The sequence below is a fragment of the Parasteatoda tepidariorum genome, chromosome 6 (genome assembly GCF_982258835.1).
Source record: "Parasteatoda tepidariorum strain Cologne lab strain chromosome 6, Ptep-v5.0, whole genome shotgun sequence".
Classification (NCBI taxonomy): Eukaryota; Metazoa; Arthropoda; class Arachnida; order Araneae; family Theridiidae; genus Parasteatoda; species Parasteatoda tepidariorum.
In genome coordinates this window covers 21,784,647-21,795,333 of record NC_141760.1, presented here as the reverse complement: position 1 = coordinate 21,795,333, position 10,687 = coordinate 21,784,647, and the positions used below count along the sequence as shown (strand labels likewise).

Genomic DNA, 10,687 nt, shown 5'->3' with positions numbered 1-10,687 from the left:
TACTGTAGCTCATTACATGCGCGAATACTCTGATGCAATGGCATCTTTTATCGTTATCCATAGTTACATTAATTTCGTCTTATCAATAAAAACTTAACATAAATAATTTTCCTTTAATTTTTCTTCAAAATTTACCTTAACTCTCAGTTTACAAATTTCAATACAATAAAATTTCGATTAATCTAATGAGATAAAGGGAGATAAAAACTCATGAAGCAAAAGACAATGTAATAATGATCATTTACATATTTGTTTTTTAAATTTTATCTTCTAATGTGGCCACTTATTTCATATCCTTAAATGCATTTTGTCTTGATATTTTCCTTGCTATTCTACCTCTTTATTATTTTGCTCTTGCGCTGCTAAATCGTTATTTCTACCAGATAAAATCCTTTAAAAATGCTTAAATTTCGAAGTCATTGGCGCTTTCATTTATCGCTTTTTTCTTTCTTTTGGCGGTGTTAAAAATTTGAATGTATGCAAGTGAATTAATGAAGGAAAAACTGGAACTTTTACCTTGAAAATGAAGAGCGAGAAGTATAGTAGGTCTGAAAACATGATGACTGGCTGAGCTATCCGTTTGTTATTCCCCATCAACTAACAGTAACAAAAATGGATTTAAAATTGGACATTCTATTGCTTGGCTTACTTCTAATCATTGTCAATATCAGTTGTGGTAAGAATATGTTATATTGATTAAATATTTAGATAATATTTTATTTCATTTTATCAAACTCGTTAAGGAAATATGAAAAGTTCTGTAATTCAAAGTCAAGTCTCTTACTTTTTGAATTGTTCATACGCTGAGATTTATTTTTTGTTTAAGCTATTAAATGCACTTAGTGTTAAACAAAAACTTCAACATTGTGTAATGCAATAACAATAAATATTTAACACAATTAGACACAGTAATTTTTTTAAATCAAAATTATTAAAAGGAATTAAATAAATTAGAAATTACTCTTTATGCTAGTTAATTATTCTTTATGCTAATTAAAAATTAACTTTATGCTAAAGGAATTCATTAAATTAAAAATTATTCTTATAATTGTATAGTCCATTCGATGTAGTTCAACAATATGTTTTTATTTTATTAATGTATTATTAAACGGTGAGTAAATTAAAAAGATGATTTTATAAAGAAAAAAGTTTTGGGATCACTAATATTTGCTTAAGTTAAATTATTCTTCTGAAAAATTGCCTAACAATTCTGCAGTGTCTGTTTTATATTCATTTGTATTCAGTAAAGCTGTTTAATAGAACTGTTGTTAGTGATTTTCAGAATTAAATGGGGGGGGGGGGGAAGAAAGCAAAAGAAATGAAATTTAGAATTTTTTTTGGAGAAAAGTAGTATTTTTTTCATGAAGAAAAGTAGATAAATTATACTAACTGATAGATAATAAAGAGCATTTTTTTAGAAAAATTAATAAATTGCACTGCTGTTAGCATTTTAAAATGACTTTGCACTAGCATTGACAGTTTTGTATAGTTAAAAAATTTAATTGGACTTCAGAATATCATTTTCCTGGCATGTCCCAAGCAATGTTTCTAATAATAACTAGCTTCAAAACTTCCCATAAGTTTTTCAATATCTAATTTTTTTTTATCTCAACCGGTGTAAGCATTTTTAGAATATACGCAGAGGGTATTATTTACAAAAACTTCGCTTAAAATCATTTTTTCTGTCAATAATTTGTTTGTCCCAAGAAAATCTGTCATTTTCCTGGTTACTTTTATTTAGTGGTTTATAACCAAAACAGATAGAGACAGCAATCAATATCTTATGTTAATAGATTGATTAGATACCCTCCTGTATGAACATGTCTTGTTGCATGAATAAATAACCAATTTTCTGGTTCAGAATCTATTTTTTCAAGATGAGTAGGTTTTTGTATTGTCATATTCCTGGCTTCTTGAAATCATTAATAACATAAACTACATAGATTTATCTGAGTTATTTTAAGAAATCCTGTTGTTTTCTGCCGAATGTAAACGTCTTAGGCCAAAATATTAAATTAAAGTAAAGTTATATGCTATAAAATGGTGAATTTGTCATTATCCTGTCTTATGAATTCCAGAACATTGAAGTGTTACCAATTTTTTTTTTAACTGCTAATACTGTAAGGAGAAAAAGCAAATATTAACCTAATACCAAATTTATGTATGATTGTAATATGGTTGGATGTAATCAAAGTTATTTATTTATTTAATGATTGATTGTTATACACAATTTTAGTCTGTACATATCAGCAACAAAAAAAGAATTTGATTCTTCCTACAGTGGATAAAAAGAATTAATTTAAGCAATTTATGGTCCATCTAACATGAAGGCTTAAGTTGAGTTACTTACTATTAACTTAAAATGACTTTAAACATCTAAGCTAATATGTCATTTTCCTGGCATTCAAGATTTGGTGAATTTCTATTTTATTTTTTTTCTCGAGTAAATGTCAATAAACTACACTGCTGCCTGTAAGATATTATTAATTTTAGTAATTTCAAAACTTAAAATTTTTGCAATATATATATATATATATATATATATATTGCAAAAATTTTAAGTTTTGAAATTACTAAAAAAATTAATAAATAAGGTGCAGGAAATTGTAGTACAAGGGATAGTTTCAATTATGTGCAATGTAATAAACGTATTAAATTCAGGATATTTTATTATTTAAAATGTATAAAATTTAAATCGCTACTTAAATTATTACTTAGGACAACCTAACATAGGTTATTGATGGCTCATATAGATATTGCCTATTTAGATAGAGAAATACCCATGTTTTTGGTGCCACATAAAGAGAAATAAAAAATTATGGCATCTATGAGTTTACATTTAAGCAACATATTCGTAAGTCATATTTTGTATTTTCCTCCATTATTTACAGCTCACGGCACAAGAAATTACAGAATGTTGTTTAATTTGATGATAATAATACTAATAATAAAGTCATGTAATCGGACTAAATTTCTGTATTTTTACTAAGCAATTAACAGTAATAAAACTCAAAATAATAAAATGAATGATAATTGAACTTAGTAAACGAAGATAACTCATAATAAGTTCATACATAAATTATCACATCGTACCTCTCTTTAACTGAATAAAATCTATTTATATTTTCCTTAGTAAACGTTATATAAATATTTGACCTTGGTGCTGTGATCAAAAAATGTGACCACGTGCAATAAGGATAGAAGGGTCTTTCACAAGGTATAATTGAGTACGGTATGTCTATAATTAACGTGCCAATTGAGATTATTAAATATTTTTCTTCCTGTATAAAATGTTGTATGTGACCAGAATTATCACAAATCATTACGCCAGGCACTTAAAATAGAATGATTTGGAACTACCGAACAATGACAATCATTCCATCTTTCTTTTAAGGAAATATAAACATTTCTTAACTTTTACGATCAATCAAGGAATTTCACAGTTAGAGAATATCGCACTACATTAAGGAGAAGTCGTATTTCCCTATTCTATTCATGTTGAAATGGACAAACTTGATGTTTGTTTACCTCAGAACTACATAATGGATTAAAAAAAAAAATTCTTTTTCACTTGAAGAGTTATTTTTTAGTAAACTATTACCAGGCTTTTTATTTTTTATAACCGTCATTGAACAGCCAACCCAATTTTTGGGTTTGAGATTATTAATGTTCAACTCTGTGGCCTTGTAATTCTGAACCCAATCCAGAAGACAAGGGAACTCCTGTATCAAGTGTCGGGAGAAATTTGCCTTCGTGGAGGACTTTCTGATGGAACTAACTCGCCTCTCACGATCTTACTCTAACCCATGATCCGTCTACCACTGAGGATATTTCACGTTAGCACTGTGGTTGGTGCAAGCCGGATGCAGGATTCGCATCGCTCATTCATCGCTGGGGTTCGAACCCGTTTCACCTCATTGGATGGCGAACTCTTGATACCCTTAGTCATCGCAGCTAAATTACCAGGCTTTTAAAGAAAGGTAAACATCTTTTAACTCGAAGAAAAATTGGTTTAGTGCGGAACTACATTACTGGGAACCTGAAACCTTAATACGGCGCTAATTTATCGGAACTTAAATAAGGTCTTACATTTAAAAACATTCCCGTTCACGTTGAACTTAAATATCGAGAAATAATGTTCAAGACGCATGATAATACCATCTAAACATTCCAAAATTACTAATAGTGTATTGAAGTTGAAATATAAAATTTACGAAGTTTAGTCAAAAACATTTACTTTAAATGTTAATAAAAAATCAACTTAAGAAAACAAAAAAATAAAAAGCCAGATAAAATGGGATGTTATAATAAATAGGGTTATTAAATAATAAAATTGGGTTGATTTAAAAAAAAAAAACGTGAACTTTTACCTAAGATAATTCGGAAAAATTCATTTCATGAGTAACTTTATGTTGATAATATTTTCATTAAGACCATACATTTAAGTAATCATTAAATAATAATAAGTAATATTAAGTAACAATGACATTGAGTATTAATAATATTTCATATCTATTTATTTAAAAAAAAATATAGTTTAAATAAAAAATGCATCTGATGCATATTTTTTTTCACTCTTTATGAATATTTTAAGCAAACCATATCATTAAATAATGAAAATAAATATTTTGATGAGGAAGATTGCTTAAGTACGCAAAAGTTAACGAATTGAAAAAATAACCCGTTAATTTATTTTAATTTAATGAATCCAAATATGTGCTTACTAATATTTATAATGAAGGAAACAAAACAATTCTTTTTGACAACAAACCAACTGAAACGTGGCATTTGTTTAACTGTTCCTTGCATTCTATTTCGTGTAAGAAAAATCCTTCAAGTAACAATTCTCTTAAGTGACACCTTTTAAATTCTTTCACTAAGATTCTTTCCCAAAGATTTCAATTCTTTCACTATATATTTACACAGAGACTTAACACAAAGACAGATACGAAGTCATGTGAAGCATAAACAAACTAAACATGCATCGAAGTCCACAAAACAAAAATATATCACGGTTACAATTAAACACATAATAAATCTAAGTTAAGTAAAAGAAGTTAACGAAAAAGAATTATATTTCAACTAATTTGGTGTGTGATACAGCTCTGGATTTAAGTAAATGATCGTTAACATTCTAACTTATGTAGATAAACCTTAGCTCAACATTAATACGCCATTTTGCTGATAAAGATTGGCCGGCGCTGACGTCATTGGGAGGTCTTCTTCTTCTTGAAGTGCAAGTACACAATTCTAAATGACTTAATCGAAAATTGAGACAATTATTGAGCCTCTGGTTACATTTTGTTTTTATTAAAAGATATTATTTCAAAGTGATAAAGAGAACGAAAATTTTTTTGTAAATATGATTCTAATAAATTGCGTTTTCTTACTTCGAATCTTAATTTTTTTGAACTCTTGCTTTCGAAATAATTTGTTTCTGAAAAATCATCTTGACATATTTTTCTAAAAGGTATTACTTACTTTTAAGTGATAAGAAGAAAAAAAGCAAACATTTTCTTGAATAAATGATCATAATTGGTCTTTTGGAAATCGTTTTCTAGTTTCGAATCTTAATTTTCTTTTAAACTTTTGCTTTTAAAATATTACGTAACTCAAAAATCATCTCAGCATATTTAATTTTTCTTAAAAAATATTATTTCAAAAGGAGAAACAGAACACAATTTTTGAAGAAATGATTCCAATAAATTGCGCCTTTTGGGTATTCGTTCTCTATCTTTTGAATCTAAAACATTTTTAATTTGTCGCTTTCACAATAATGAGTTTTTAAAATATAATTTTGATTTATGTTGTTTTTTTAAAGGCGCTAAAAAGATTCTTTTTATGAGCAAATAATTCTCATAAATTTCCCTTTTTTGGATTTGTTTTCAAATTTTTAATTCTTGACTTTATTTTTAGATTTATATATTATAGACTTAACCAATTTTTTCATGTTATACAAAACTTTTAAAATGTCGGTGATAATGCAACAACATTTCATAAATAATTTAAAAATAAATTTCGAATTTTGAATGCATAGTTTGCCTTTTTGACATAAGGTAACAACAGCGACATTTGACAAAGTTGATTTATATTGAAGCATTCAATAGCACGTGAATTGAGCTTTTTCTGTTAAAAAAGAGTCTGAAAGAGTTTTGAGTCAGCAAAAAAAATAAAAAGATTCCTTTTATGAGCAAATGATTCTCATAAATTTCCCTTTTTTGGATTTGTTTTCAAATTTTTAATTCTTGACTTTATTTTTAGATTTATATATTATAGACTTAACCAATTTTTTCATGTTATACAAAACTTTTAAAATGTCGGTGATAATGCAACAACATTTCATAAATAATTTAAAAATAAATTTCGAATTTTGAATGCATAGTTTGCCTTTTTGACATAAGGTAACAACAGCGACATTTGACAAAGTTGATTTATATTGAAGCATTCAATAGCACGTGAATTGAGCTTTTTCTGTTAAAAAAGAGTCTGAAAGAGTTTTGAGTCAGCAAAAAAAATAAATAAATAAATAAATAAATTACTATCTGTAGACGTCTAAACCACGCGCGATTACATAAAATTTGAGTTTGACTACGCCAAACACGTAAATTTTTTCCCCTTGTTAATGCACTATCAAAGCGTCTCTAGTTTATTTATGACGTTTTGAATATAAATTACTTACATTAGAAACAAGGTGCGTAAATTTAAAAAAAAAAAACTAAAGCAAGGGGATATATGTACACGCATAATGAGAAAAACGCTGCTTATTTTTCTGTCAGGGGAAAAAGTCTTCATGCTATGCTTATATAAGATTTAATAACAATTCAAGAGGAAAAAAATTTTAAATTTGAGGATATTTTTCTTTCGAAAACAATCAATGGTAAGAGATTGGTGGCTTAGGGGATAGAGCGTTCACCTACCAATGAGATGACTTAACGGTGGCTGGCTGATACGAATTCTACTCCCATCTCGTACCGACCACAGTGCTGTCGTAAAATATCCTCATTGGTAGATAGATCATTGGTTAGAATCCTCTTGCCATCGAGCTAACCGTGGGAGGTTTACGTGGTTTTCCTCTCCATATAAAGCAGATGTAGGTTTGTTCTACCGAAAAGTCTTCCATAAAGGCTATTTTGTCCCAACTATTGATCCATGAGTTTCTTCTGGGATGGATTCTAAATTACAAGGCTACGGAGTTAAACATTGATAGTTGTAAACTCAGGATTGGATCGACTGCTCAACACCGGTTATAAAATGAAATACTATGAGCTGATACGTGATAGAAAGAAAGAAAAAAGTAAAAAAATTTTTCCACACATATATTCTCATATTTTTTTCTTATTTTAAACACGTTTCATATTTTACTCCAAAAAGCATAACATAATTCTCTTTTAATTCCTAAAATCTTTCCAGTTTAAAGCACGATGTAGTCATTTCTTCTTTTTGATTCAAAAACTTGCAAACTAATCCAACAAAACTCCAACAACTAATCCAACATAAATTAATAATTAATATCATTTATTTATAAACTTTTTCCCAGTTGAACTGGGTGCGCGTGACACACTGATAGGCTTTACGCGCCACATGTGATAATTGTTGATCATTTCTGACCTAGAAAGATGTCTACATTAATATATATTAATTATATTACTATACGTCTATATAACTATAATTTTATAGTAGCATGCAACTTTATTGTCGAACACATACGTTAATTATATTAATTAACTATATATAGATACTTATGTATTTGCAATTTCATGAATGAGTCGTTGTATATTATTGCAGTTTTAATTAATTATTACTTAATATTATATCTATAATTATAACATGAAGAGTTTGTCTGTGTGTCTGTCTCTCTTATATTTTTAGAACTGCTTATGCTAGCGTCCTGAAATTTGGATAGTGGGTGAAAGGGAAATTTTTACCCCCCGATCCTAAAAATAATTCAAAAATTTTAGTTAAATAACTTGGGAGAGACGTTTGAAAATTTTTATTTTTTCATGGGTTTAAAACTTGCCATTGATAAAATGGAAACTGTGGACGATTCTGTAATTTTTTTTTTAAATACTTTAACGATTGCATCGGTGCTATTTGCTAGCTTATATAGTTCTCATTATAAAAAGAAGTTTAATGCACATTCTGAGATATTTATTTTTATTCGATACTATATGAATTCTTTTCAATTCACAGCGAATGAACTGACATTAAAGAACACATTTGAGAGTAAGGAAAAGTTACACCATTTAGTATATTATAAAATAATCACAAGTAAAGCAGCAATTTTTTTACTAAAATAACATGAGTTGTTTGCAAATATTTGAATTATATTTTTATTTCGGGTATTACTAAACACAATGGCCGTTCTGATTTATCATCAACGCAGGGGTAGCAGGATTAAATAGTTCACCATATCAAATTAGCATTAAATTATCAAATTAAATCTTTTATAGTTAAAGTGCTGAGTACCAAAGTGCCATTAAAAATACCATAAAGTTTATAGTGTCATTAAAAATGCATATTTCAAGTTCTCGCGTTTATTTGAATTAAAATGCAATAATGTATTCCGCAATAATTAAGTTCCTAAATTATTTCTTTTGTCTTTTAGTGTTTTCTATAAAGTGCTATTCCTGTAATTCAAAAATCGAAGGAGAAGAAGACTGCCTATGGATACCCAAAAACAGCACAAAATTTCTTATTGATTGTCCCGCATCACATAATAAATCTTGTAGAATTCAAGAACAATGGGTGGATTTTATGGACAATGATGGTTGGTATTACTTTACATTGGATCGGAATATGTTTAAAAGAGTTACTCCAAGTCAAAGTTTTTGATGGTTTTCAATTGATAGCCCAACATAATAATCATCAATAATTCCATCATGAACCATTATATTTTTTGATGATGACCAGCATTAGTAACCATAGGAATTCGGACTGATTTATGATGGTCCTACATTAAAAAAGTTTTTTATTTGATGGTATATTCGTGAGAACCAAAAAGAATTTCCCTTTAAACCATCATGGAAATGTGTAGTTGGAACCATCATGGACCATCAAGAATCATCATGGATTATTGATCTACGAGAATCAAACTTATCTTGATGGCTAACCATCATGGTATTAAAGTAGCATTTTCCATCCTGGAATGATGGAAGTTAGTTGACATATCAAAAACTATGAATGCATAAAGGAAAGTGTTGGATGATGGTTACCATCAAATGATGTTGGACCATCATGAATCGCACTGAAACCAACATAAACCATCGAAATTTTTTGTGGGACCATCAAAAATTTTGACTTGGGAACTACTGTTACCGTTATTATGATAGACTGTTCATGACTGACGCATTTACTGTTAAAAGAAAAAAATTAAATTAAAATTTTTTTGTTACTTAATTTTATTTTAATACCACTTGGTGATCTAAAAAATAGTCTACGATTTAAAAAATAAATATATAATAGGAATGTACAGCTTGTTGTGGAATCCATATTTATTCCAATCCACTTTTAAAATTTTTTACGAAGTTCACCAGTAGATGGGGCTGATGTCTGAAAAAACTTAAAAACGTTTCTGCCGCATTATACATAATTTCAAGTGACATATCTTCACAAGCATTTGATAATGTTATCCTAAGAGAGCATTGCTGCTAAAAGAGGTTATTTTAAAAGCATTGTCTCATGATTTTTCCAAGTCATTTTTTGAGGTTAAAAGGTTCCGAAAAATTGTGATGATATTTTTAATTATATTTTCTTGATTGATGAGTTTACTTACTGCAGAGCCATCTGTTGAAAAGTTTTCGAACAAAAACCAGGATTTACATAATCTCAAATTTATTCCCTGTCAGGACACCATGTATAAGAAAACGATTCCAAGGAATTGTTTATTGTACACGTGACCTATCAATTTGCTGTGCCCAAGGTTTTTATTTTGCATTTTTATAAATATTACCCATGTAAATCATTTCAATTTTAGCATTTTATTATGATTTTCTTTAATGTAGAATCTGAAGACAAATTTATGGTTCGTAAATGTGCTGCGACTGCCTATAACCCTGATGTGGCCTGCTTATACAGGACTGGACGTCTAGGGAGAATTTCAGTCTGCTTCTGTACTGGTGATGGCTGTAACAGTGCTGTGCAGGCAACCTCAACTGTTTTAGGAACACTTGGATTCGTGTTACTAGTCATGTTATTTATGCAAAAACTGTAATATATTTGTTGTTTTTAAAGTACTGTTGGTCTCATTCTTTCTAATTTTCATTCAAAGAAGAAGCAGCTTTGATGCTGGGCTATCTTAGAGCTCCTTGACATCTAACTACGTTAGATAGTAACGACACTAAGGTAACATTTTCTGATTGGTCGAGTGTCAAAATTTAGAGAGATGAAACGAAACAAACTTTTTCACGTCAACTTAACATTTAGTGATTAACCCCTTCCTTCTCGCTCCCGTGAAAATGACGGGGTGAGGTTTCGCCCTCTATTTCTCGCTTCCGTTATATTTCCGGACTGGAGTGCTCAGTAGTAGCGCGCCAATAAGAATAAAACTAATTCATTTCTTTATCCCGGAAAACATTTTATTTCTCATTTTACACACCAGAAGACAGTACCAGGATATTTTTAAAATAATTGTAGATAGTTAGTTTATTTTAAACTAGATGTCAGCACTAATCAAATAGCACTAATAAAA

At 28.9% G+C, this 10,687-nt stretch overlaps 1 protein-coding gene across 1 annotated transcript; it reads left to right on the top strand.

Annotated features, from left to right (window-relative positions):
• The first annotated feature begins 366 nt into the window (after positions 1 to 366).
• Positions 367 to 10,232, top strand: LOC107440585 (uncharacterized). Its single transcript, XM_016053560.5, has 3 exons — positions 367 to 676; positions 8,606 to 8,767; positions 10,002 to 10,232. The coding sequence occupies exons 1-3, from the start codon at positions 613 to 615 to the stop codon at positions 10,208 to 10,210; spliced, it is 435 nt and encodes a 144-aa protein (XP_015909046.1). The 5' UTR covers positions 367 to 612; the 3' UTR covers positions 10,211 to 10,232.
• Positions 10,233 to 10,687: the final 455 nt, after the last annotated feature.

Bases quoted from the DNA above. Each gene is read 5' to 3' on its own strand.
- LOC107440585 (XM_016053560.5), top strand. From the start codon at position 613: ATGGATTTAAAATTGGACATTCTATTGCTTGGCTTACTTCTAATCATT. The intron at 677-8,605 runs GTAAGAATATGT...TTTGTCTTTTAG, and splicing joins CATTGTCAATATCAGTTGTG to TGTTTTCTATAAAGTGCTAT. The intron at 8,768-10,001 runs GTTGGTATTACT...TCTTTAATGTAG, and splicing joins GGATTTTATGGACAATGATG to AATCTGAAGACAAATTTATG.